This window comes from Carettochelys insculpta, chromosome 13 (genome assembly GCF_033958435.1).
Source record: "Carettochelys insculpta isolate YL-2023 chromosome 13, ASM3395843v1, whole genome shotgun sequence".
Taxonomy (NCBI): Eukaryota; Metazoa; Chordata; order Testudines; family Carettochelyidae; genus Carettochelys; species Carettochelys insculpta.
In genome coordinates, this window is record NC_134149.1 from 44,195,164 (window position 1) to 44,223,070 (window position 27,907).

General features: G+C 55.1%; 2 protein-coding genes across 6 annotated transcripts in view; both read left to right on the forward strand.

Moving 5' to 3' along the window:
* Nucleotides 1–4,452, forward strand: part of AIFM1 (apoptosis inducing factor mitochondria associated 1) — a 36,228-nt gene extending 31,776 nt beyond the window's left edge. For both annotated transcript variants that reach the window (XM_075007803.1, XM_075007802.1), the window contains exons 16-17: nt 2,481–2,677; nt 4,216–4,452. In XM_075007803.1, the coding sequence (XP_074863904.1) occupies nt 2,481–2,677; nt 4,216–4,287 (269 nt within the window). In that variant the 3' untranslated portion in view covers nt 4,288–4,452. The remainder of the gene's footprint in view (nt 1–2,480; nt 2,678–4,215) is intronic.
* A 146-nt stretch (nt 4,453–4,598) lies between these two features.
* Nucleotides 4,599–27,907, forward strand: part of ELF4 (E74 like ETS transcription factor 4) — a 38,704-nt gene continuing 15,395 nt past the window's right edge. For 3 of the 4 annotated variants that reach the window (XM_075007804.1, XM_075007807.1, XM_075007806.1), the window contains exon 1: nt 4,599–5,182. The gene's annotated coding sequence lies outside the window, so the exon portion shown is untranslated. Of the gene's footprint in view, nt 5,183–11,118; nt 11,220–27,907 lie in introns of those variants that run through there. The other variant, XM_075007805.1, reaches the window with a different exon arrangement.

Here is a 27,907-nt window from a genome sequence, read left to right on the forward strand (position 1 = left end):
TATTGGAGTACTGAATGTAGTGAAGCAGGAACAAAGTAGCCGTAAATATAACAAAGGCAGACTAGACCACCAGGCTACAAGAACCTTCCCCGGGGTGAGCTCCAACCAAAGGTTTTGGCAGTGGAGTGCGGATATGGGAACTCAGTTTAACAGTTCATCTTAGTATGAAGTTGTTAGATAGCAATACCGGGGATGCTGCTATGCTGGTTCCCAGAGTACTGAGGTCTCCAGCAAAGGTGACACTTGCTTGTGCTTGGTTTGGTGTTAGCTCCCTGACCACTCTTCTCTGGGCTCTGCCAGCCCTTTGGCTTACAGGGTAGCAATATATGTAGGTTGGAGATTAGGAAAATCTACCTCAGCAGGAGGCGGTGAAGCACTGGAATGCGTTGCCTTGAGAGGTAGTGGAATCTCCGTCCCTACAGGTTTTTAAGACCCAGCTTGACAAGGTCCTGGCTGGGATGACTTGGCTTGAATCAGGGCTGGACGAGATGACCTCCCGAGGCCCCTCCCAGCCCTAGGATTCTTTGTGCACCCGAGTCCCTTGGAAGAGTTCTCTTGTGATAGCCAGCCCCTGCCTCTGACTGCTCACAGTCACCAGATCTGCTCTTCTCAAAGCAGTGTTCACACCAGCATATGCAGGTCAGCTCAGGATCACCCCTTTGCTTAACATCACAGCTCTTTGGAAACAAGCAGACGTTTATCATTAAAGACTAAAAATTTTGGGAAATCATGAGTAAGCCTCTTGCAAACAAATGGTTACAGATAAAACAAAATCATAAGACACTTCCTAATGACTACACTTAACAAGTTACTCTTATGTCTAAAGAAGCTTATTTCACCCAAAGTTCTTTGCAGCCTGGTTAAAATTCTATTTTCGTGGTTGCAGATGCACGGCCTGTTTACTTCCTAGGTGCAGGATGTGGGAGTGTCCTCTTGCCTTCTACGTATACCCCCAAAGTTTGTCTGTATTGGGAGATGCGATAAGACTTTTGTCCTGTGTGCAGGTTCCCTGTTGGCATCACACCTGTCTTTAACCTTTGACCTCCTGTGAGATTGGCACCCATGATGTTAGTTTGCAATACTTGATTGACATTGCGACAGGGAGATGCATCTCTCACCTCCTATCTGCAGGAAAACCAGTTTGTCCCATGCCTTGATGCAGACTTCAGAACCTTATCTCAAGTACAGGAATCCCTCAAAATGTGCAATTTTGGGGTACACTTAACTCGCATTAACGTGAGTTAAGTGCAATTCAAAATTCCGCTCACCCTCAGCCCCCCGTGGCCCTGGTTCAACCCCCTGTTGGCCCTGGCTCACCACCACCCACACACCCCACGTGGCTCAATCCCCCAAAGGGCCGCATGGCCCCTTCTTACCACCCTGCGCCCACCCTTGCAGCCCTAACCCACCCCAGGCGTAACTCACTTGTCCCCCTCCCATGGCCCCAACCCACCACCAGGCTTAACCCTCCCCAGCTGCCCTCCAACCCCAGGACTTACCTTTCAAAAGGAGCTCCAGGTACTCCTGCTGCTTCCCCAGCTGCAAAACACGCGTTCCTCCATGGAAAAAAAGCCCTCCTGGACTTACATGAACTTTGAGTTATGCGAGGGTGTGTGGGAACGCAAACCTCGCATCACTCGAGGGACTATTGTATATAAACAGAGCTCCTGACGTAGCAGCAGTGTTTCACAGTGATGTTAATGACCGCTGTGATCCTGGATTGCATTTAAGACCTCGCATGACATTATTTGGTGAAACAGCAAGTAGAGACCAGAATTAAGATTTTCTTGTAAACCCCCTTTCTTCTATCTGGCATTAAGGGAATCTTCGATTACAGCTCCTACCTGCTTGTCACCTTCCTATTATTTTTTTTTTTTAGCTCTTTTATTAATAGCTTGGTTTTTTTCAGCTTCACTGGGTAACTAGCAGCAGTGAAGCAGAAGTTTTGTATTCCATAATATCCTAGCTGGGTTCTTCCTGCAGTCCATTTTATATTAAAGTACTTGGGCACATAATTATCCTGCACAGAAGGTCAGTTTCCTTCTGCATCAAGGGTTTTACAGGGGAACAGACTGCAGAGGGAAGCAGGCCAGGATCTCCTCATTCTGCTCAGTTTCCTATTGCGTCAATGCTGGTATGTAATCTGTGTGCATGGGGAGTGCTGGCTGCTTCTAGGAAGGTGGCTTGGATGCTGTTTGTTAGGTGTGTGAAGAAATGCTAAGAACTCCCTGTGAGTGACCTAATAAAATTCTGGGAGGAGAGAACCCATTCCAAGTAAAGCTTTCATCACTGGAGCTCAGACTTTTTCCTGGCTATCAGGACATATCTCCTCTTTAGGATGGAGCATTGTGTTTTGCAGCATTGCAGCTCTTGGCCTGGTCTGGATTGGCACATCAGAGCCATTGCAACAAGCTGTACCAGGCAGGCTAAATACTGAACTCTTGCATGATACTTCCAGTTTGTGGATTTTCTTGCTGTAGGGACTGGCATCCGCTCAGAAAGTGAAACGGAAGCAGAAGCCTCTGAGATCACAGTCTCATCCAGCTCTCCCTCAACACCTCAAGTTCCAAAGCAAGGTGAAGACTATGGCAAAGGGGTCATCTTCTACATCAGGGATAAAGTGGTGGTGGGAATAGTCCTGTGGAACGTCTTCAACAGGATGCCAATTGCTCGGAAGGTCAGATACTTCTTCTCTACTGCACAGTGGTTGGGGAATTGGGTTCGCAAAGTGTCGTGTGTGTGGTGTGTGTTCGCAGCAAGCCTGCAAAGGAGAGCAGCAGATTAACCACAATTTCCTGCTGCAAAATTTGAAGTACCTGGAATATAATAATATTTTCACCTGCAAGGTCTTGTCCCATCTTTGAAGTCACCAGGAAAATAGGCTCTTTTTTGTAGGGAGAGTAGCCCTATCTTTATCCCTGCCAGCCAGTGGTACTTGCCAGTGGGCTGTTTTTTCACCTGGTGTAGCTTGCCTTTGTGGGTCACAACAGAGAACACCGAATTCAGGGCACACCGCTGAGAAGCAGCGCACTTACAACCCAAAATACCGTTGGTTATTCTCCTAACAGGTGTGTACCAACCCAGCCACAAAAGTCAACTTCTGTCTCACCCCACTGGCTATCAAGAAGTCATAAGAGCGGTTTTGTGAGGCATTCCAGTCTTTGTATCACCCCAAAAACCACTGGGTTCGGAGACGAGTGGTTCTTTACAATCTGTGTCATCAAAAAGTGGTGGTTCTCATCTGAAAGGGCCAGCCACACACCCAGATCAAGAGATCTTACCCAAAAATCATGCTGTTGCTGATCCATGTGTATCTTTATTTATAAAACGAAGAAAGGTGACTTAAAATTGGTTTCAAGGAATCAAATACAGAATACAACATACACGATTTCAACTAACATGTTCCTTGCGTTAATGTGAGTTGAAATCGTGAGTGGAGGGGAGCTGGAAACCTGGCTGCCCCCTGGTTCCTCCTTACTTCCACAAAATTTGAGCTGCCCAGGAATGCAATCTGCGTGTGATGCAGGGGTCTACTGTACATACACTAATTGCAAAGTTCTTGCTTCAGGTTTATAGCAGTGATAAACTGCTGGCTTAAGTCAGGTCTCTGCTGCTTCCACATCATTGGCAGGACCTCAGGCACTTTGTTGGAGTGCTCCCATTAGAGTAAGCCCAGAGTTTTGAGCAGTAGAGGGGCAAAATGGAGGTGTTTCCAGGGCCTTTTTAGCCTGTGCCATGTGGCAGTAGTCCTGTTCTTGTTGTGGAACATTACAGGTAAAGATGAAGTATGGAGTCACATGAGCAAGCCGTCTGTCCTTGCATGGTTTTGCTTAGTTATTGCAGTGGCCATTACCACCAGAACCAGGTAGAACATCCGCGGGAAGGTCTATTTTGTGTACATGGGTCTCCCGTGGTCCATTGTCAGTTAAGTGGTCTTGGTGAGCCGCTTAATTTTAACAGTCCCTCCAAGATGGGCTGTCTAAAAACTTTGTGGGAAATAGATAACAGTGGTGGCAACAGTGTGCTCTACATGGCCCTATTTTAATCAGATGAGATCAGGTGTGGATCACAGGAATTGCCTTGCCAGACCAGACCATTGGCCCGTCTAATCTGGTAACAGTGTTCCCTGTAGTGCAAGAAACCCTCTGCTGGTGACTTGAGTGACTCAGGTGGACTCCACATACATAGCGTGTGGTCATTCTTCTGTCTCCTCAGATCATTAAAGACGGAGAGGAGCATGCCGACCTCAACGAAGTAGCAAAGCTCTTCAACATCCATGAAGATTGAGCCCCTGCTCCACGACTCGTGTGGCTGGGATGCGTCGGTGTAAGAGGGAGGCTGAGAGCTCTCCCGCCCTCAGAGCGCTGTGTGTGTGTTCTGAGTACTTTGTGAATATTTCCAGTGATCTAGAACTTTGATTTGCACCAGTAAATAAAAGCAGATTCTTCTAAATTCAAGGCCTTTTTGCTAAAGTTGCAGTGGAAAAATCAGTCACCCGTTGTCCGCTCCACTGGAGGAGTTGGCGTGCTCCCATAACCCTATACCTGCAGAGCTGCCGTCCAGGAGTCAATGTGCATAGTCCCCCAGTGTTACCTTGAGTGCTTGGTACTGCCATCCTTCACTTGCTTTGGGAAGACAGTTCTTCAGTTCTCGTGTTGCTAGAGCTCCAGTCCCTCATCCCGAGAATTGTGCTGCTGGCTAACCTCTGGCTAATTCGGGAGGGAGGAATTTTTGCAATAAGAGGGGAGGGAAATCTCAAATGTGTTTGAAAGTTGCTACATAGAAGCTGATTGTGTAACTTGCACCCGTCTCAAATATATGCTCCTCATCTGGGAACTTAGACTTGGAATAAGTCACCTGTTAACCTTTTTCAGCTAAATAGATGGAGTTCATTGTGTCTGTCCCACTAATGCACGTTTCCTTTAATCGTTCTCAAGGTTCCTCTCTGGCACATCAGCATCCTCCTTGGAGTTATGGACACCAAAACTGGACATAGTATACCAGCGCCAGTCACACCTGTGCCAAATAGAGATAAAATAACCTCTCTACTCCACCATGAGATTTCTCTGTTTATGCCTCCAAGAACCACATTGCTCTGGTAGCTCATGCTCAGCTGTTTACCCAGCCTGCCCCCCAAATCGTTTTTGGAGTCACTTCTTCCCAGGATAGCACCTCCCATCCTGTAAGTATGGCTGATGTTCTTCTGGAGTTATTGCACATGTCCGTTCCACCGCAGGAGTGCGTGCCTCTTGCTCATGGTTACTGGAGAACTTTTCTCTCAGTGGTACGCTCTGGAAAGCCTCTTCTTCCCTCCCTCCCTCCCCAGAGAGGAGATGGGTGTGTCCCTTCTGAGGTTTCAAACACTTCTACTCTCACCCTCCCTTGGGGTGTTTAGTGGTGGCAGACGCTAATGAGTGGGAGAAGCAGGGGCAGTGAGCAGTGACATCAAAGGGGGAGGGGTTGAAGAGACGGGATTGTTTGGTTGTAAACTTTGGGGGAGAGCTGCAACTTAACTGCCAACGAGTGAGCTTTCCCCACCCCTGCGACTTCACTGTGTGGGAAAACATCACGAAGTTTAAAATGGGCGGCTGGAGGACTCTAGGGAGGAGCTCAGTGCCATGGTGGAGGAGGAGGAGGGCAAGCTGGTGGCCAAAACAGTTTGCATGAGATGGATTCAGCAGCTCAGTCTGTGGCATCTGCCATCTCTGAGTGGATGTGGCTGGCTGCCGTCTTCATGTCTCCCTCCTGAAGTGCAGAAGGCCATCCACGATCATCTGTCCTATGAAGGCCCTGGTGATTATCTGTCCTTCCAGAAAAGATGGGTGAGATACGACGTAGCCTAAGGGATTCCAGGGCGACTCTGAAACCTCTTGGAGTGTGTACATGGGTGACAGAGGAAGAAGTTCTGGCCCCAGCAGGCTCCCAGGTTTTAGAGCTTTTATACCTTGGCCCAAGACCTACCAAGAAAAAGGGGCAGGAATTACAGGAGGTGATGATCTCTCCTCCCCTCCACTCAAGCAGGTGTTTCTTAACCATCGGTCCAGTCTAACCAGGCGTTGTGACAGGTTTGTTGAGGGCAACATATCGACTCATACTGATCAGTCTGTTCCCACCTGCATCTTTGCCAGTCATCTATTCCACATCCTGCAGGCTTGGACTTCCACCAGATAGGAGCCAGTGGCACCTAAGCCTAGTGGAGCTGAGATCCTCCTTTCTACTCACTCGATGATTCCCCGTTCCCCATCGCATTTTGAGATCTATCAGTTAGTGAGCTTTTAATCCATTTAATATGCACCTTGTTAACTTTATAATCTAACTTTTTAACCACAAAGTTATGGGGCACCAAGAACTCAAAATGGCCAAAGGAAGCTTGCTCTGTCCGTCGACAGAATATGTCTACGCTGAGCGCCAGCGGAAACAGTGTAAGCAGTGCCTGGTGGGTATGTAACCCACAGTGCGGTGTGGTGAGAAGGCAGAGCTGATCCTACGCGTCTTGGGATCCCCGCCCCCAGTTCTCCCACCGCCTCCTCAGCTGCCAGGAGCAGCATCACTGGCGAATGCCTAAGCAGCCCAGCAGCCTGTTGTGTCATGTGCCCCCCTCCGCCGTCCCCCCCAACAGCAGTTGCTAGCACAGGGCAGAACAGGAGCGGTCTGATTTGCTCTTTGTTTGCTCCCTAAAAGGAGCAGCCGGAGAGGCTGTCAGACACTTCCCAGGGCTTGGAGAAGGGCGGGGTACGTGCCTGCAGGGCAGCAGGAACCAAGCCACAGCGGGGCTGTCAGCACAGGCCCTGTGGGATACTGGTGGGAGCCAGTTCTGCCCACGAAGCCAGCAGCAGCCTCTGCACTGGCTCTCTGCCAACAGTAGAGGGGGGAAAGAGAAACGTGTTTTGCTGCTGAAATCGGGCCTTTTCCCCAGCACAATCGCGTTGCTGGGGTGCGCTCTGACCGCCTGGCCCCCAAAGGGCAGGTGCGGGGACAAAGCGCAGCCGTACCCTGCCTAGTTAGAGGACAGGCACTGGCTAGCTGGGCACATCCCACGAGATCAGCCTGCCTCACGTGGTGGTCTGCTCAGGGAGGGAATGAGCAGAGCCCCTTGGAGAGCTCTGGCAGCAGCTGGCTGGAGGAGAGCAGCTGCTGTTCTGAGTCTCCGGAGGAGGGAGCGGTGGGGTCCTGGCTAGGCCCCACCCCAGGTGGCTAGACCTGGACCCCCTACGGGCCCTTGTCCTGACAGACCGGCACAGTGGGGCCATTGGTGGTGGAGCCAGGTGCCCACTTGGGTTGGGCTCCATCCCCCTTTTGCCTCACTGCTCGCGACAGCCTGGAGGGAGCGGGGCTCATTCGGCAAGTGAAAGAACCTGGCACCCTGCAGCTGGCTCCCATTCGGTGGGCACCACCCCGCAGGGTACCAGCAGCCAGGCAGCAAATGGCTGCAAGGCAATCTGCCACCCCTGCTGGAGCAGCCTGGGTGCTTTTGCCCAAGCCTTGGGTGAGCTGGAGGGGGAGTAGATGGCTCCTCCACCCCCATTTGCCTTAGCTGTCAGGGTGACTGTGCAGCTGGGTTCCCCCCACCCTCATGGACCAGCCGTGGCAGGCTGGAGGTGCTGGTGGAGGGGGAGATGGGGGGCAGTCCCCAGTTTCACCCCCGCCAGTGGCCAGAAGGAGACGCTCCTCGCAGTGCATTGTGTGTACATGCAGCTCTGTGTGCTGTGCGGGTTTGCAGGTTGTTGCTCGTGGGAGGATTTTTTCCAGGCACTCTCCAGCGCCAGGTCCCTGCAGTGCTGTAGTTTAGAGGGGATCCCGATGTGCGGGGTCTGTCCAAAGTTGCAAAATCTGCAGCCCCTGAGTCAGTGGGCTGTGGAGAGGTCCAGCTTGCAGGCCCAGCTACAGATTAGCCATTAATCAACTATTTGGATTATTTCAGAATTCCCACTTGTCATTGTGGGGTTTGACAGGTTCTTGGCCCAGGCTCAGGCCCAGTACTATGAAATTACTGTTCAGGTGGGACTCCTGATGTACGCGCTGCAGCGCTCACCTCAGAAGCCCCCCATCCTGTTGTCATCCCCCCCGGCCTTACCCCTATTTATAGTGATTTAATGCGTTTAGCAAAGTCCAGACCCTCCCTCAGCCAGGTAGGCAGAGGTCTTACAGCCTGTCCGTCTGTGCCACTGGAGAGCCACCCTTTCCCTTGCAGAGCAACCTGAAATATTAGCCGCTATCTTCCTCATCACCTGCCTCCTCCCCGCTTATGCCCATTGTTCAGCACCTCCCCACGGGGCCGAATCTCCTGCCCGCAAGCTGGGATCCAACTTGTGAAATCAGTTCTGCTGCCCGCACTCTAATGCATAGTCAGTCGGAGTTTCTTCCTTCTTCCTTAGGTATCACCTCACCCTCTTTAAGTTGGGGTTCCCGTCTCTAGGTTAGTATATTAAGGATCTCCTCCTATCATCATACAAGGCAGTTCATTGCCAGGGCAGGGCCCATCTGTGGTCAGACATCTGCAGCTGTTCCCATCCTTAAACGTCTCAAAGCTGGTATTTGCTCATGCTCCTTGGGGTTGGCTGGTGCTGTCAAGCACAAACTTCCTCTCCTCCGTTCCCAGTTCCCCAAAGCTCTGAGGCCATTTATCTGTGGCACAGCAGAGGGGTCTCAGCCTGGCTGTTGACTGCTGAAGCCAGTGCCTTACTGGGCCGTGCCTGCAGGTTCCTTCCATTAGCAGCAGCAGCTTTGAGTCTCAGGCAGCTTCACCTGTCACGTGAGGACAGCACCAGCAGGGGTGTGGTCAGGAAAGGGCTCGGCTGTGCTGCCAGGGCTGGGATCTGCTGGTGGAACCCAGGCTGCAGGAGAGCAAAGGATGCTGGATGAGTGAGCTCCTGGGGACGGGAGGGTGAAGGGGCATGTCTCACCCCATTATTCTCGGAGGGCCCCAAACTCACAGGGACTGGAGGTGAGGGAGGAGCGGCCGTGCCCTCCCGCTTATGAACTGCACTGAGCCCTTAATGCACCAGGGAGGGGCCCTGATCTGGGGCCAGGACCCAGGGCCTGTGTGGTGGCAGCTCAGCACCAAGGCTTGGGAAGCTGGATGGACCCCTCAGCAAGGGCCTTGGCTGGCCAGCAAGGAGGGTAAGGGCAGAGGCCCATGATACCCACGTGTCCCCCAGCAGTGAGACCCCCCAGCCTGCCCTTCGGCTCCGGAAGCAGTGGGAGTGCAATGCTGCAGGCCAGGGAGCTGTGTCCCAGCAGCTCAGGGGAGCAAACCCCATTGTCCTGTGAGCAGAGCAGGGCGTCAGGCCGGGTTTCTCAGGAGCACCACTCTGCTCTGCAGGTGAGTCATGGTGCTGGCTGGCCAGGTCAGCTCCCCACTGAGAGCCAGTCCGGCTGCGGGTTCATGGGGCAGGGCAGCCCCAGCCAGGTCTGCAGGCAGGGCCGAGTCCTCAGCTGTGAGGGCAACACCGGGGACTCCCGGCTCCGCACCCTGGGGACACGGCCCAGCTTCCCTCCCTGACAGAGCCTCAGCAGTGCTCGTCAGAGGTCTCACCCGCCTGCTCCAGCCTCCCCCAAGCCCACCCAGGGCTCCCCTGTCGCCGCTCTGTCCCAGGCGGGCGCTGGGTGCCTTGTGTGCAGGCTCCCCGCTGTGCCAGGGACTGGAGGCAGCAGCGGAAGCCCAGCAGACGGCACCGGTGTGGCATTGACCACAGTTCAGAGCCCAGTTCACCCTGGCAGCCCCCAGTAACCCCCACCCCCGACTTCCCCCCGCCCCCTCTCCCTCAGTGCAGCAGCGCCTGCGCTTGGGCAGCCAGAAAAAAGGGTGAGGGCTGAGGAGGTGCAGGAGGAGCTGCATTCTGGGGTGTGGGGGTTGAACCCCGACTCTTCTCGGTGATGATCTGGTACAGCCAAGTTGTAGGTCGTTCCCGCACCCCCAGCATGCACAGCTCAGGCCACCTGCAGCCTGGCATGGCCCCATGCTAACACAGACAGCGCTTGCACCGCCCAGCCCCAGGCCTTCCTTCCGGCAGCAGGCCCGGTGCCCCCGAGAGCAGCTCAGAGGTGCTGGTGCAGAATCGGCCCCTGGCCCGTGCCTGCTCCCCATGGGATCCTGGCCGCGCATTTGCCCCAGACCCCCTGCCCCCCATTAATGCTTTTGGCAACATTCGTGCGCTGAGGGGCCTTTCTCCCACCCTGGTCCCCAGGTCTGCTCACCCCTGCCCTGCTCCGGCTCCCGCTTCCCCTCTCGCCTGGCTCGGCCGTCACGTGGCCTCTGAGCCCCTGCCTCCCGCCGGGGGCTCCCGCTGCCTGTGCTGCACGCAGACTGTTACCCCCTTTGCTGGACGCAGTGGGGCACTCGGTGGGGTGCGGCAGGGAGGGAAAGAGGCACATGGCTAAGGGCCCAGGCGTCCCCCCCATGCGGAGGGGAGGGGTGGGGCTGGTCAGGTGTGTCTCAGGTGGCAGCTGGGTACCCAGCCCTTCCACGGGTTGAGCTGGGCAGTGGCTGGAGGGCTGGTACTAACGGGTCCCCCAGGGCTCTCTCCTCTCCTCTCCCCTGGCCGTGTTAGCATCTCCCTGCAGCCTGCTGGGGGACCATGAGATGTCACAGCCCCGACGACAGCAGCGCTGGGGCTGGGGTTGGGGCTGACCCTAGCCAGGGGAGGATGTTGGGGAAGGGGGGGGTCTGCTCTCCCATCGCCCTGTGGGGACACACCTGGCCCCCTTCCTGCCTCAGCACCCCTGGCTCTTGCCGTGTGCAGGGCACAGCTCAGAGTTCTGGCTCTGAGGGGTTTGATGCGCTCACCGGACGTTGGCTGGAGGCCTGCGTTGCCCCTGGGCCTTGTGTAACTGCCTGCCTGTGCAGCACCCCCGTGGCTAGGGGATCTGGTGCATTGTGTACGCTCCCCCGGCCCCTCCCTGGGCCCGTGCCCGCTGGGTCGTGCTCCCTCCATTTGCAGCTGGCCCGTGGGTGCGAGGACAGCTGCAGCCGGGGCTCTAGGGCGCTGTGTGCTCTCCAGCCCTGGCTGCAGCTCTCGCGTTTGCCATTGGCAGAGGGGGCCGGTGGCAGCCCGGGGCCACGCCCGTCTCGCTGACTCACTTGCACAAGCCCCAGCCCTACTTCTCCTTTTCGCATGTCACCACTTCCCCTGCTGCTGCTCTGACAGCGTTGCTCAGGGGCCGCTGGCGCTGCTGGGGCCCCAGGGACCTCACCCAGGAGCATGGCCCTGCGCCCTCAGGTACGGGGCTGGGAGCCAGCGCGAGGCAGGCAGGGTTCGCTCCGCTGAGCCGGGGCTGGATGGTGTGAGGCAGGTGCTAGGAGGGAACCTGCTGGGAGCTTGGGCAGCCAGTGGGGGTTCTGGGGTTACTCAGCCATGTATGGCAAAGGCAGCTGGGACCCTGTGCCTGGTCAGCCCTGCCTGGGGCAGAGCCTGTGACAGACCTGGAAGGGGCACAGCTGCCCCACAGCCTCCGGTCTTCAGAACGTCAGCCCAGAGGACCCCCACCGCAGAGCAGCCCCCAATGCAGCCACTGGGCTCACTGCTCGGTCCCTGCCCGTACCCACAGTGTCCGGACAGGCGTCCCCAGGCCCCGGGGGCAGCCGCTGGGCTCCCAGCTCAGTCCCTACCCCCAGCCTACACACAGGCGTCCCCGGGGCAGCCGCTGGGCTCCCAGCTCAGTCCCTACCCCCAGCCTACACACAGGCATCCCCAGTCTCCAGCCCCCTGCCACCCATGTTTCCCACCCCGTGGTCCCCAGTTTGCCTGCTGGAGCCTTGCTAGCAGGCCTGTGTTTTCCCAGGCGTCTTCCTGGGCTGGCCACCCAGCCTGCCCCTCTGTGGATTAATGTTTGCCAAGTCTTCGGGTCGGTTGCTGTAATCAGCCCAGGGGGTTGGGTCAACTTGGACTTGGGGGCTGGCGAGTTGCCTCCCCAGGCAGGGAGCTCCCCTGCTCTGGAGCTGCCCTGAGGCTGAACAAGTCCGGCCAGGGGCTGCCTCAGCCTCTCCTTGTGCCCAGGCTACCTGGGCAGGGCCCTGCCAGTGTTAGCTAAGGGAGGGGCTTGTTTGCACCTGTGCTTGGCATTGCTCAGGCCCCCTGTTTGTTTGCGGGCCTGCTGGGCACCCTGCCAGCGAGGAGCAGCTTCCGCTGACCAAGTGCCCAGCGCCAGCTGCTGCCAGCCAGGCCGCCAGCCGGGCAGCTTTCAGTGCAGGCCACGGGGGCTGCACTGGGCCTCGCTTCGAGCCCAGCCCGGCACTCGTGAGACGCTGAGGGGGTCAGAGCAGCCACCCGAGGGGAGAGCAGCTTCAGAGACACCAAGGCAGAAATCCCTGGCTGGGGGGGGGGCAGCCAGAGCCGCTCTCCTGCAGGCCGGCCGTCTGTTCCAGCCAGTAGCAGCCAGCCCCCCAGGCCAGAGCTGGGTCCTCCCCGAGCCCTTGCCTGCACCTTGCTGTGGTTTGAGCTGGGGGCTGCTCACCGCTCCCCAGTCCCCCATCTCCCAGGGCCTGGCCCAGCCGCTCTCCTGGCCCTTGTTCTTCCCCTGGGCCAGAGCCTTTGCTGCAGCCCCCTTCGTGCCTTTCCCTTTCCTGCTACCCACACCTCTGTCAGCACAACCCCCGCGCGCCCGCCCACTAGCACTGCAGACCCACGGCTCTGGTCTGTTCAGCACAGCCCCCTCCTCCACTGATGCTGTCCTACACAGCTCCCTCCCCCAGCAATGCACCGCACAGCGCCAAGAGTGCCCCCGCCCTCCCTGGCTTTGCCCTTGCAGCTCGAGAAAGGGCAGGCGGGCTGGGGTCCCTGGCTGCCGGCTGGGGGGCAGTCAGCCAGGCCCGGTGCTCTTTGTGACCCTTATCTCAGAGCCTTGTGCAGTGCTCATGGAGCAGACACAGACCATAATGCTCTGAGCTTTGTCCTTTCCCCAGACCTGCAGTCCCGGGGCTCTCCCCTATCTCTCCTCGCTCCCACAAACACAAGAACGGCCCTACTGGCTCAGCCCAGCACCAGGTGTGACGGGGGCTCATCCATTGCCCCTTCCCTTGTCCTCCAGTCCCAGCCTAGGGCAGGCAGTGGCTTAGGCACAGCCAGAGCAGGGCAAACCCCCGCTGGTGGGTGCAGAGCTCTACGATCAGTTTTGCAGCTCCCAATTTTGTAGCTGCGTGGGGCTCCGCTAACAACCCTGGAGCCACCTGACCCCCAGGGACTTCTCTGATTCTCCGTTGCACCCCGTGGGGCATGGGCCTGCACACCATCCCCTGGCAGCGAGTTCCGCAGCTTCACCAGGCGAAGGGGACAGATTTCCTTCTGCTTGTTCACCCAGCAGCTGCCTGGGCATCCCACAGGCAGACGGTGACCCTAGCTGTCGTGTGACGCGGTAGGTAAATAACGCTTTCACCAGCCCAGCTGTGATTTTATCTCCCTCTTATTGCAACCTGCACAGTTCCAGTCGTCTACAGCTCAGCTCCTCCGGGGGCTGTGGCCCTCATCATCTGTGTTGCTTTTCTCTATATTTGTCCCAGTCTATAAGCTCCTTATAGAGCTGAGGCACCTAGACCTGCCCGTGATGTTTAAAGTGTGGGTGTACCACGGATTAGCACCTAGTGGGGATGCACTAAATCGAATTCTCCCAGCACCACCATTGAGCTTGGTATTCCTGGCAGGGGCGAGGAGGAAGGGACATCGATGGGAGAGTTTCTCCCCTCGACCTCCTGCTGCGGGGACGGTGGCAAATATCAACTTCTAAATACATCGACAGCAACTGTGCAATGCTCGTAGCTGGATTTGCAAATGTAAGATCACTTGTACTGCCTCGTTAGAGCCGGGCTCTTCCTAATTGCATCCATCCCGGGTGGAATGAATTTTGTTGTGTGCCGATATGCGCCACGCATAGAAACTCATGCTGCCGGCTGTGGGCGCTCTGCCTGGCAGCTGGGGGGTGCCTGAATCTCTTCTGGGCAGCCCACCAAGCGCTCAGCTGACAGGGAAGTCTCATGGCCCTAGTCCATCTCCCAAGCCATCACCACACCTCTTACAATGGGGCTTCCAGGACTAGCAGCTTTTGCAGGGAGAGGGATCCAAGCGCCTCGACCAAACCTCAGCCCTACCTCCTAGGGGAGCCCAGGTAGCCCTGAGAACAAGCACACCCCTTTATCTAACCCGGGCCAAGTCAGGAGCGGAGCCAAGCCAGGATCTCTAGCCCGGTGACAGGCTCCCTCAGTGCGGGCTAGATACAGCCACACTCTCTGCCCTGCGTCAGGCACCTGTCTTGCCGCCTGGGTCAGTCTGAGTTGGCTGGGCACACTGGCCTGGCGCTGCCAGCTGGGCTGGGCTCCGGAGGGTGTGTCGGTTTCAGCTCCTGGCTGAGTCCTCGTTCGCCCGCGGCTCTCTCCCTACCCCACTGCTTCATGTGTCTCCTCTTCCAACCATTCCTGGCTGGTCCCTGCCCTGCCCAGTCGGCTCCTTGGCACCAGCCGCCCGCCCATGGCTCAGAGTTAAGTCTGCCGGGTTAGCTGGCACTACCCCTTCCCCAGCCAGGGCCAGGTTGGTGCAGAGTCGCAGGGAGGACCGGGAGCTCTCTGGTCTGCTCAGCACAGCGCCGATGATAAACACTACCAGCAGGCGCTCCGCGGCGACGCGCTGGGGGGCTGGCGCAGTGCCGGTCCGGTGTCATGGCAGGCAACGCAGCTGCCTAGAACGCCGGCAGTCCCCATGTGCCACAAGCAGCCCCTGAGCTGGGCTGCTGCAGGCTCCTTGGCTGCCCAAGCCACCGCTCAGCGTCCTCTGCTCTTGGGCATCCAGGCCGTGCCCAGCCTCCCAGCCTGTGCTCAGACTGGCCCATGGTCCCCAGGACTGGACAGGGGCTCTGTGGAGACCAGCTGTCAGTCACAGACGGGCTGAGGCAGCCCTCAAGGGAGACCTGCTGCCTGGAAGGCCCTGTTACTGTGCCAGAGCAGGCAGGGGCCTCAGGCCCACCAAACCGTCTCCAGCTAAATGGCCCCTTGTGATCCTGGCTGGAGTCCTGTTGTCAGAGAGGGGCCCTGGACGTTCCCTGGAATGTGCCGGAGAGTCGCTTTAGCACCCACCCTCCAGCCAGGGGCAGCTGAACGCCCTCTCCCTCTGGGAATGCAGCCTGGCAGGCGGAGCCCCCCCAGGTGAGTCTGACAGCAACAGACCCAGCTGGGCTGATGCTTGTGAGCCACGAAGGGGCAGACAGCTCTGTGTTTAAGGGAAAATACCTCCCGGGTGGGGCCAGCAGCCCAGACGGTGCAGCACTGCGAGGCCTGACAGTCCCCGGCAGAAGGGCTCAGCACCCATGGGCTGCCCGGAGGAGGTCTTGTGAAAGTCTGGGCCCGAGTGACCATAAAGAGAAATGAAACTGACTCGGCTGTTGTTCAGCCACGAAATGCAAGCCCGAAACCAGCCGTCTTGGTGGGAGAGACATGTGGCTGCTGCCTTTCTGTAACCAGCCCTGCTAGGGCTTAGAGCAGGGGCCTTGTGACAGCCTGCCCTCCCCTCCCCTCCCTGCAGCCTCAGAACTTCGGCCTCCCCTGCTCCGGCGCTCTCGTGAGCAGCTGGGCTCGGGCTAACCCAGATCAAAAACCGGGACACTTCTGTGGCAGTCTTAAGACTCACCACAACCCCTCCCCTCACCACCCTTCCCACCACAGGTGAGCTGCACTGCGGGGCCCTGGCACTGGGTAGCATACACACATAGCACAGCCAGGAGCTTGAGGTGCTTTTCTTAAAGTCCCAGCTCCTGGAGTCAGGTGAAACTAAGAATCGCAATTTGCGTGAAAAAGCCAGTTTCTGGTCCTGGGGATTGCACAAAAAAACTGGAAATGGTGACCCAGGAGAGGCCCCCAGCCTTTATTATTTGAAAGCTGATCTAACTTCTTTGGACCCTTGTGGTTTGATCACATGCCACAGAGTCCACAAAATCTATTAACCTCTGCCCTCTGGAAGGAGCCAAACAAGGCTGATGCCAGTCGTGTGAGGCAGTGCGCTCCCAGCTGGTGCTCAGAGAGATGGGCCGCCTGTCTTGAACAGAGCAGAATTTCCATGGTTTGTCTGTGCTAGACTTTTCTATCTCTGGTGAAGCAGTTGCCAGTTAAGCCAAGGCAGGTGATATGCTAGAAAAGGCCAGTGTGGACACGCTGTTGGTGGCTGCAGGTTTCCCATGGGCTTTGGAAACCTAAGAATCGAAAACAAAGATCTGCGTTAAAGGCAACACACTTGCAGGCAGGGGGCCAGTTTTCCAAAGCTGGAAATCGAGTGGGTGGGCGGGGGGAGGATTTTTTTCTCTTAACTTTTTCATCAGGGTTAAAAAATACATCTACAGAAAAAAACACACATACTGTATAAGACCTTCGCGTACTGTATTAACCATATGCTAACTAACTTTAGCTGTATTTGAAACAGGTAATTATCTCTATTCTATGAAAGGTTAAAATAGAAATTAATTATTTGCACAGCACACAAGCAAAACGTGGTCATACATTTCCAGCGAGTTAAAGAAAACTAATGCAATTAAGATAAAAGCAACATTCAGAGGAGAGTGATAGAGCTGAGTGGGGAAGGAAGTGACGAGAGGAAGGGTGGAGCGAGGCAGGAGGCCGTTCATTTGATAGCATCAGTCAGATACTTCCAGGAAAGCATCCCACACCCCTGAGGCTTTGCCTTGGGTATTCTGTTAGGGAATATGGTTGTTTCCATGCTGGCCTAGCTTAGGAGGTCTAGGCCCAGGCTCGAGTTGCTGGTGGCTTTTCAGATTGCCATTTTTGTAGCACTTGTCTGTTAGCAATTCTTACCCAATGCTTTTTAGATTTATTTCGTCTCCGGTTACCATCCAGTTGATTTAAAATTACAAGTTTAGCTTATAACTAGTGTTCCCTGTAAGCTGAATGCTTGGGCGGCCCCTGGGAGAGTGTCAGGTGCTGCTCGGCTGATTAGCAGAGCGCCCCCAGCAGCCCCCATTCAACAGCCTGTGTGTCTCTGGGTGGTGCACATCCACATAAGCCTGGGTGCACAGAACACAACATTTATTCTGCCCCAGATGGAAAAAAACGAGAGGGTACCCTGCTCATAGCACAACGTTATTCGGCACGAAAAAGTTAACCCCGCAATTAATTTGTGCCCACGATCTCCAGGTGCAGGAGCATTCCCAGAGCACACAGGAGCTGCTGAACCAGTTCCAATGTTTGCCTGGTTTAGCATCACCCGGTCTGAACAGTCCACAAAGAGTCCAGTGCAGCCTCCATGTGAGCTTCTGATGGATTAATGTAAACTGAGGGTCAAGGAATGAGCCAGAACACTGGCTAAAATGTGTTCCCAGTGGTTAGGAAAGAATAGCTGGCCTTGCTTTCTTCTCCCGGGGTTCTTTGGTAGGGAATCTGTGTATAATACAGATTTGTTGGCCACATGTACACATAGCGTTGCCATAGGACGTGGCAGTCTGGACAAATACTTGGAGACCTGAAAGCAGTTCAGGTGACGTGGGGGGGGGCGGGGACGGGACACCCATAGCTGTTTGCCTCAAACACATCAAAGGGGGAGGCTTTTGTGCTACAGGTTGAACCTCTCTAGTCTGGCAACATCCATAATCCAGCGTGATTTTAATTAGCTGGACAACCACTTATCATGGGTGTGGCCAAGTTTCCTGTGGTCCCATAAAGTTTGTTTTCAGCCACAGCCACCTGTCCTGGCTCTCGGTGTTCTGTGCTGTCATTTAGCTGTAATTTACCCCTCCATGTCTTCTAAGAGCCCCGTGAGCAGTGGCTGTGTTAGTAATGTGCTAGACAATGTTGACCCCCTGTGGTCCAGCCAGTTCTCTTGTTCTGCACTGGTCAGATCCTAAGGATGCTGGACTAGAGAGGTTCAACCTTTGTTTGTTTGGGTACAAGGACTGGGATTAGAACACCACAGCTTTCTCCGGGAAATAAAGGCTTTCCCCAGCCCAAACGTATTCCACGGAAGCTCACTCTGTCAAAGGAGTTCTCTAGTAGCAAAGAGGAAGCCGTGCTAGTCTGTACACTATCAAAACAAAAAGCAGTCAAGTAGCACTTTAAAGACTAGCAAAATGGTTTATTAGGTGAGCTTTTGTGGGACAGACCCACTTCTTCAGACCGTAGCCAGACCAGAACAGACTCAATATTTAAGGCAGAGAGAACCAAAAACAGTAAGCAAGGAGGACAAATCAGAAAAGGATAATCAAGGTGAGCAAATCAGAGAGTGGAGGGGGTGGAGGGGAAGGTCAAGAATTAGACGGAACCGAGTATGCAGACGAGCCTCTATAGTGACTCAGAAAGTTCCCATCACAATTTAAACCATGTGTTAATGTGCCGAATTTGAATATAAAAGCCAGCTCGGCTGTTTCTCTTTCCAAAACGGAGCGATAATTCCTTTTCTGTAACACACATACCTTGAGGTCATTGACAGAATGCCCCATTCCATTAAAATGTTGACTAACTGGTTTGTGGATCTGGAGTGTTTTGATGTCTGTTTTGTGCCCGCTGACCCTTGGTCTAAGGGAGTTAGAAGTCTGTCCAATATACAAAGCATCTGGGCATTGTTGACACATGACGGCATATATGATGTTAGTAGAGGAGCATGAGAAAGTGCCCGTGATTCTGTGAGTAATCTGGTTAGGTCCACTGATGGTATTTCCAGAGAAGATACGTGGACAAAGCTGGCAGCGGGCTTTGTTGCAGGGAAAGGTTCCAGGACTGGTATTCCAGGAGTATAGACTGTGGCTGTTAGTGAGGATTCTCATGAGGTTGGGAGGTTGTCTGTAGGAGAGAACAGGCAAAAAAAGGAGTTCTCTGTGTGGGATGAAATGATTGGGTGGGAATTTTTAGCTCGTGGGTGGAACGCCCATAACCTTAACCAGCTGATGTTTGTTACCTAAACCAGGCCTTTGGAAAACAAATCTCAACTGGGGTGAAACACAGCACTTGTCGCTTTGTCAAGCCTCTTAGCCAATATTGGTGCAAGCATTTTTATACAGGAATTGTTTAGCGAGAGGGACGGCCTATCCCTTTCTTTGCAGGCATCTTTGTCCACAGCTAAGTGCATAGGAGCCAGCATTTCTCAGGCATTGTTAGAACTCTGTTGGTCTGCCACAAAGGCTGAGGGCCTTGCTCAAGCTCCTTTCCTCCATGGCTTAGTGCCTCTGATTGCAAAGGAGCAGTTTGTCCGGCCTGGGTCTGGGCCTGGGCCTGGGCCTGCTCCTCCGGTGTGGTTTGTGGGGAGGTAAGAGCTTTAAGAAAAATAGCCAGGTCGGGTGTGAATCAGCCTTGATCTTTTTTTGGTTATTAGCAACCTGCCCTGCTGCTGATTTTGAGTCAGACAACTGGGAGCCATTTAACCTGTACATCAGAATGCTCCCGGCTCCAGCCCTGCACACCCACGCTGTTCGTGTGAGTCCAGCTGCAGCTCATTCACCTTGAGCCAAAGCTGGTCTTCCTGCCAAGGGTGAGCTGGGGAAGATTTGACTCAGTGAGGCAGTTTGCACCGTCTAAGCCCAGGGCTAGAAGTTGCCTGGCTCACCCTCTTCCTGTCCGCTGGGTAGACACTGGTCCTGCCCCCAACAGAAACTTTTCATTGGTGTGGCATACCAGGGCATAGTCCAGACTAATGAGGAGCTGTGGCACAGTGGCCCTCTAACCTGGGGTGCCCTGTACAATGCCTGGCTGCTGCAGCTTACAACTCCCTCCTAGCCATGGCCGTCTGCGGTGCAGCCAGCCAGACGCTTCCAGGCTCTTGTTGACTTTGTTTATGCTGCAGGGTGGGCCCAGCACAGCCCCAGTCCCAGATCTTTCCCCAGAAATGTATGTCCTGTGCTGCTCAGCGTTTCCCGGACAGAGCAATTAGGTTATGTTCGTTACTCCAGTAAGGGAATAATATGCACGCAACTTCTTGCGCCGGAGGAGTTACCCAGACACTGCACGTTGAGCACACTGGATTAGATAAAACGCGTTTATTACCCAAAAAGAGAGTCCGAAGAAAGAGGCATTAGAGTCATGAACGGTTACAAGAAAAATAAAGGTAAAACGCTCACGGCGGCCTAATTTTTGTATCACTGGTGCAAGAGCAGAGACCATGATAGGCTTGATTGGTGGAAATCAGGAAGAAATCTATTCATTAATACATGGAATGCAGCAAGGAAGAGCTCTTTGTTGTAGGGATTCGCAACCACTATATGCTTTTAAACCATAATAATTGCCTAACGTGTTCCATATAACGTTTCTAGCATGAGACTGAGTAGACGAAGGCCAGTCTCACTTGTCTGAAAAATGGTCCAACCTCTCTTTAGAATCTCCCACGACGGTGGGTGATCCTAGTGGGATATTGGTGAATTTATCAAAAAATTGTTTGAAGAAAACGTGGCTCATCTTTATTGGAGCCAGCTATATTCATCAGGGCACACACCGATTCAGAGAGCTTAACCCCATCAGCAAAAACCAGCCATCCTCACCTTTATTTACATATAGAATTCGTACAATGAACCTTTTGTGAAACCAGCTTGCCACACCTTCGGCGGGTAAACACCGTAACCCTCATCCACCTCTGCCTAACCGCCGCCTCCCAGTGGCTAAAGGGGGTTTCCTGCAGGATGAGCCTATCTGCTTTCCGTGTCTTGCGGTGGCTGATCAGCCCTTTTCTTTTTATAAGGTGAGGCCCCCTGAGGCGGTTCAGGTCATAACTTGTAGTATGAGCCAGGAGGAGTGTTTAGGTGAAACAGTTCTTTAGCCTTTGCTTGGGCCATTGTTAGCTGCGCGTCCAGGAATGGTATCTCTGGGCTCCCCTCTCCGCTCCGGGGACAAGAGGGAGAGAGGCAAGAGGGGAGGTGAGCGTGAGCAGTGGGTGAATATGTGGCTTGGGGAGGCAAGCACCATCCAAGTCCCTGCCCCTTCCATGCCCGCCGGAGCCCAGCCTCCATTGTGCCCACTGGCCCCTACCCTGCATCCTCCCCTGACCCAGCCTGCCTTGCATTGTGGCTGCTGGCTCCTGCCCAAGGCTAGCGCCTCCCCTAGCACAGGGCAGCCACACAACCACGCATGGCCCCGGCCCCAGGAGCAGCTGGGCAGCCATGTACCCCCACCTCTACTCCAGCCCTCCAGAGCACAGGGCAGTCACACCGTATCCCCAGCCTTCCTGGGAGGCTGGAATGCCTGTTGGTCGGGCAGCTGTGCCGTGAGCCGACTGGGCAGCCATGCGGCCTTAGCCTTCCCGGATAGCTGCAGCACAGGCAGGGCGACTCCAGGCTTTTTGAGATGGCAACGTCTTCCCTTCCCCACAATACCGCCCTCCACAGAGATATGGAAGAGCAGGAAAGATGCACGATTAAGTGTGCCGTGGGAACCAGAGGGGGTGAAGCACCGAAGTGGTCACAACTGGAAACAGGCCCTGAGTCCAGGGGTTTACCAAGGGCGCTCTCGTCGCTCGAGTGCAAGGAGCAGACCATGGGAATGATCATTAGGACTTGTATAAAACAATGTTTTTAGCTGCCCCCAAAGGATCCCAGTCTGAAATCTTGCTACGGCTCTCCATTAAAATAAATAAATAAATGAATAAGTCCTCAGCGAGAAGGGAAAGCAACAAGACCAAAGAAAAGACAAATATGCAACATGTGGGAGAACAAGGACTCTGATCGCAACAAGTGCGAATCAGCAGTTAGGAAATGCAGGTAATTGGCAGAAAGCCAACGGGGCCCATGGAAATTCTATGGCCAGGGGGTTGAAGGACTGTAAGAATGGATTTCTGGACCTCATCAGGAACAAAAGCAACCTAAGAAATGCACAGGGCCATTAACGTTGTCACTAAGGCTGCAGAAAAGGCAGAAGGCTGCAGTAGATTGTCCTGTTGTGGAAAGAAGCAGGTGGCTGTAGCCCTTCCTGTGCTCATGAAATACTTCCCACCCCAATAGCAGCTAGGCAGGGTGTTAAGCAGCAACTACTGAACTCAGAGCGCTTTTAAATCTGCAGGATCAGAAAACTTACACTCAAGAGTCTTAAAAGAATTGGCACGGGAGCATCTGAGGCATCGATGGTGCTATGTAACGATACTTGGCGTATTGGTAAGTTCCGGAGGACTGGGGGAAAGTTATTGTCGCGTCTGTATGTAAACAGGGTAAATGAGATGACCTGGGTAATGGCAGACCACTTAGCCCGGCACTGACCGTGAGCCGTAAGTATCTCAATACGGAGGTGATCTCAGAGAGTAGAGGACTCTTTAATGTAGCAGACAAAGGCAGAGTGGGATCCAGTGGCTGGAAACTGAAGCTAGCCAGATGCAGCCAAGGGCGCCGCACAAGGTATGTTGAATAAGTAGCGTAACCACTGGAACAGCTCTGGCAGATCTCCCATCACTTGACAGCTTGTCATTAAGCCTGAGTGTCTCCTTCTAAAGCAGTGGTTCTTAACCTGGGGCGCACCCCCCCCCCCCCCGCGGGTGCGAGATGCCCTTTTTGGGGGTGCATGACATGCCGGATTTTTTTAGAAGGTAAATCATCCAAAACACAAATTAAGCACAGGCACGTAAGTACAGCTCCTATTTGTTCATCAAACCTATGTCTTTATTAACATTATACATTTTTTAACGATTACTGCAATATACAAAGAAAAAATTTATTTTCACATTTTTAAGCTAATTGTAGTGAACTTATCTCGTGCAAAACACAGCGTACCGCCACATCGCAGGGTATTTCTTGATGCATGCACAGAGGATGATGTGGCAGTGCAGCGGCTTTGTTTGAATTCAGTTAGCCTCTGTTAGCACGGCAGTTACAGTTTATCTCCACAGCAAAACTCCCCAGCATCTCTGGGTGGTACTTGCGTGGTTTTTTTTTGCCTACTCTACTATTGCTTGCAGTGAGTAAGAACATAAAACCACTTTACATATATTTAATATGCATTTAAGAGTTATAGGCCCCCCACCTGCACTTTTGATTTTTGATAAGGGGCGTGGAACATTTTGAGAACCAAAGGGCTGCAAGTGCAGGCTGCAGTAAAGGTTAAGAACCACCGATCTGAAGGATCCACCCATGTTCAGCCCACGTTAGAGGCTTGTTGCCGGAAGTGCTGGGTGTGCTTCTCTCGCCTGTGATAGACAAGTCAGGCTACATTCCCAGAATGGTCCCTCCTGGCCTTAAAATCTCCAGGGCCTCGTCTACACGAGAGGGTTTTTCCGGCAAAACTCGGCACATCCACTGGCAGCATTCTGCCTCTCCCCGTTCAGGTAGAACACCTTTGTCGGCAGTTTTCTGTCAACAGAAAAGTTGTGTGGACGCTCCAGGGTCCTTTTGTCGACAGACAGGGCTCACAGTTTGCTGGGCAGCCCTGTTTGCAGAGCTTTCGGTCGGCCGTTCTGTCGAGAGAGGGCCGCTCTTTCGATCCGCTTGCGTGTGTGGATGTGATCTGTTGACAAAAGAGTTGCCCGAAGAGCTCCTCTGACAGTGACGTCTGTTGACAGACACTTCTCGCGTAGATGTAGCCCAGGAGATTAATCAGAATTTAAGCGATTTATGTCAGCTGCCTGGCCCTAGAGCTGGGGGGACGCTAGGACCCTGGAGTGACAGTCGACGCTGGAGCAGGCTGGGGCAGGTTTACTTGCTGCTGCTCCAGGCACAGCTTGGAGGTGGAGGGGACCGCTACCCGCTGCCCATCGTACAGGGAGGGATGCTGTGGGTAGGCAGTCGGGGGGGACCCAGCCCCACACGCTGGTGGAGCCAGGCCCTGTATCCAGACCAGTGCGGGAGCCTGCGCACCAGGGGCTAGGAGGGAGCCCCCAGCAGAGGCATCCCGGCTGCGTTAGGAGCTGCACGCCGGCAGGGCTCAGTGGATGAAGAGCCACATGCTTGTGTGAGAGTCACAGGTCTTCACACCCCCCCCCCCAGCCTGTGCACTTGCGTGTGACATGGGCTCAGGTGGCGGGGAGCTGCCAGCTGCCAGGCAGCCGGGGTTCGCAGGCAGGGCCTGTCTCTGCCACACCCGGAGCAGAGGGGAGCGCCACGCACACCGCAGGAGAAAAGGGCTGTGGCTGACCCGCTGTCTAAGCTGCTTCCTGCCTGCCTGGCTGGGAACCTCAGCGTGTCGGCCTGAGGGGGTCAATCATCCCCACGTCCTGCAGCTGAGCTGTCACTCAGGCCTGGTGCAGAGCATCACCGTGGCCATGCCCTGGCAGCTGAAGCCATGGGATGGCCTGGTGCGTGGAGGCTTGGGGGGGTGCAATCCCACAGCTGCCCAGTGCCTGGGAACCTTCTGCAGCAGCTATTTAAGGCCCTGCCCGGAACTTTGCTTCCTGCCCCCAGCGAGGATCCCAGCCCCATGGGAACCAGGGCAAGCCCCCAAAATCACAGCAGCCGAGCCCGCCAGGACTGCCTGGTCTCCAGTGTCCAGGGCAGTATTGCTCTGCATGGTGCATTTTCTAGTGCCTCCTGCCAACCCCTTTTTAAACCCAGCCATGGAGCTTCCAGCCCGGCCCCCAGGTTCCACCGAGCAACTTAACGCACGTCCCTGATGTGAGCGATGGGTGGGCTGTTCTCCCGCATATCGCAGCGCTGTGTGGGGTTGTCCTGAAGGTGCTGCAGAGGTCAGTGGTCGCAGGCAGATGCTGTCACAAGGATGGGAGACTCGCGCCCCTGCACCAGCTAGCTCCTGCAGACCAGGCCCCGGATGTGCTGACCCAGAGGTGAAAGGCTCTTACCCCATCTCCGAACCCCCCTGGGCTAGGCTGAGGTGAACTGGCCCTGGGGGGTGGAAGGACCAGCCCTCCTCTCGTGCAGCAGCCACTCCTCACAACATGATCCGTTGGGACGGGTCCTGCTCTGGGCAGGGGGTTGGACTGGTGGCCTCCTTCGGACCCTCGGCTTCCAGGGGTCTAGGATCCTAGACTAGCTAAAAGCCGCTTGGTACCATGCGCCCAGGTGAAAAGCACCCTGAGCCCAGCTGTTCAGCAGGGCAGGGAGGAGGGGAACAGGACTGGCAGAGGAGCTGGACACAAATCGATGGTGAGTGTGGGAGACGAGGGAGAGCGCTGTGGTTCACGGAGGCTGGTGAACACAGGGACCGCCTGCCACGGAGCAGGGCACCGAAGCCTGGGTGGATGTGCGCTTGGAACGCACGCTGCTGGCTGTGGCTGGTCCGCTAAGCAGCCGGGCGGCACCTGACTCTGTCCTGGGTGACTGCCCGAGCGCTCAGCTCCCAGGGAACGCTGGCCAGGGCCGGAGCGTTTGGGCCCAACCAGCTCTGCTGTGAATGGTCTCTGGGGCCTGCCTGTTGTGCGCCCTGGTGATTTGTGGTGGACAGGGTGCAGGCAGCAGAGTGTGTATGTTGTCGGGGCAAGGGGCAAAGCCAGACTGGCCCAACCACTCCTCCAGCACAGCGCTGGGGACTGCAATTGCATCTCCAACAGCAGAGGAATCCTGCACTGAACAGCAGCAGCTCCTCCTGGACACGCCTCTCAGCCACAGCCCCAGAGCTTTGGGGCAAGGACCGCTGAAGGGAAAGAGAAAAACACCAATGGCCAGTGGCCTGTGCAAGGGGCTCAGGGCGCGTGCACCACGAGGTCTGTGCAAGGGGCTCAGGGCGCATGCACCACGAGGTCTGTGCAAGGGGCTCAGGGCGCGTGCACCACAAGGTGTGTGCAAGGGGCTCAGGGCGCGTGCACCACGAGGTCTGTGCAGGGGGCTTGGCGCGTGCACCACGAGGTCTGTGGAAGGAGCAGTGGGGGTGGTTTTGTGTTATACAGGTGTGTAATGTGCAACCGGCGTGTGTGCAAGAGACTCCTAAGAAAAGACTACAGGTGTCCTAGGTGTGGTGCTCCAGAGAGCTGGGCACTGGCCTCTTTAAGCTTTGTGACTTTCCTAAGGGGCCACAGCTCTGCCCCTCACAGCACAAGGCCTGCGGAAGAAGCAGGCTGTGTGCGCCGGCTCACTTTGTGGCACAGGTGTGGCTGGTGTCAGGTGTCAGATCTGAACTGCTGACAGACCTTCCGCCCCAGGGAGAGGCAATCAGGTCGTGTTCTCCTCCAGAAACCGGAGTGAACTGCCCACTCTGACTGTTCTGGACTCAGACACCCGGAGACACAGCACCTCCGCTAAACATTCCTTTACGTCTCCCCGGAAGCTCCACAGTTCGGCCACCTGCAAAACTCACACCAGCTCAGCAGGGATCAGCCTCAGCCTCCGGAGCTGTACCGGTTTTCTGAAGGAATAACAACTCCGGCGCCTCTCTGCCCCTCACTCGGAGCGACCACCTCCAGCCTGCTTCGGAACCTGTGCTCTTGTTCTTGTTCGTACCCGTCTCGCGTGGAGTTCGCTCTCTTGGCTGTTGTTTGTGAGGATAGAGCTGCTGGGGTAACAGTTTCTGCGGAACTCTTCGCAGTGGGGCTCAATCACACTTGATCTGTGACAAGTGATTATTTTTCTTTATGACAGTTGGACTCGTCCATCGTTTTTCTCCTCATAGCTTGACACAGGCGTGGACACTGGGAGCTGGACTTGGCCGGTCTCTGAGTGATGGGTGTTGTACGAGTGTCCGGGAGCGCTGGTGGCCCCTGTTAGCTGATTTCACCTCCCTCTTCTTGGCTGGGCGCTTTGGAGATGGGCTGCTTCCAAAGTCAGAGCCTTGGGTATGAGTTGTCTCCCACTTAGGAGTTGTGCTGGATTACATCCAGTAACAGGAAGTGCAGGTGGGGCCGGAGAGGGGCGGAGCAAGGGAGAGAAGGGGTTTGGGAAGAAGGGGACCACAGAGGGGCACATGGCCGGTGCCTCTCCTGGAGCCCCCAGCCCCAGTTGCCACTCTGCAGTAGCTGCTATCAAATGCGCAAGGACGGGGTCATCCTGCGGCAGGATTTTCTTGGCTGGCTGGGCCGCCCTTCCAGCTTCTCCATCATGAGCTGCTGGCAACAGGATCAAAACGCCATTTCATTGGGATTGACTAGTTCTGCTGCAGGGAAGGGTGGGCCACGGACCGCCCACCGCCAGCTCTGGCGTGCAGAGGCCAGGAGAAGTGCGCTTCAGCTTTCTGATACTGTGGCAGCATGTTCTGTACGGCGACCTGGAAGAAGAGCCCTTCGCGGGTTCGGCATTGTCTGCCCCGGTTACTCGGGCCAGATTGCCTTGGGAAAGTGCAATATCATCAGCATTCGAAGAACGCCGCAGAGTTCTTCCTCCTGGTTCTGCGCTGTGGTTGAGAACATGTGTCGATTGTGATCCTTCGATCACATGCACTGAATGCAAAGCTCTTCTCTGTGAGCTCTTTCTGCGGTGCACTGGCCTGTGACGGGCGGGAGCACAGTAATCCCTGAGACTGTCACCCTTAAAGTGCTGATCGTACCACCGACCTACCACCTCACCATCCTGCCCTGCCAGGCCGAAAGCTCTGGTCTCCTCCAGCCAAGGCACAGAGTTCGGGTGACGCCCCAGCCTCCAGCTGAGTGACACAAACACTGGTAATAGCTCAGCTCTGGGAGGCTCAATTACAGGGACTTGATAATTCCCAGGAGCACCGTCCCAATGGGACCAGAGCCCTAAATAAATCCGTCTTACTCGGCATAAAAGTTTTACCCAGAGAAAGCTCGGGGAGTTGGCTCTATCAGTGAAAGAGAGGTAGGCACAGCTGCCCCGCCCCGCGCCCCCCAGGGAACACCTATTGATAGTGGGTTGGATAATAAACAAAAGTGATTGCATTAAGTAAAAAAGTAGGATTTAAGTGGTTGCAAGGTCAAAAAGAATGAGGAGCCCTGTGGCACCTCAGAGACCAACAGATTTAATGGGCCATAAACTGTCATGAGATGAACTGGATGGCGATGCAAAGGCAGGTCTGTGTGTAAGGACGTTATTGCTAAAGAAAGAAGCTGCTCTTCGTTGTAAATTTGGGTGATTGTGGCTCTTCAGTGTCACTGATGGGGAGACGTGATATCCACGGAAGGGA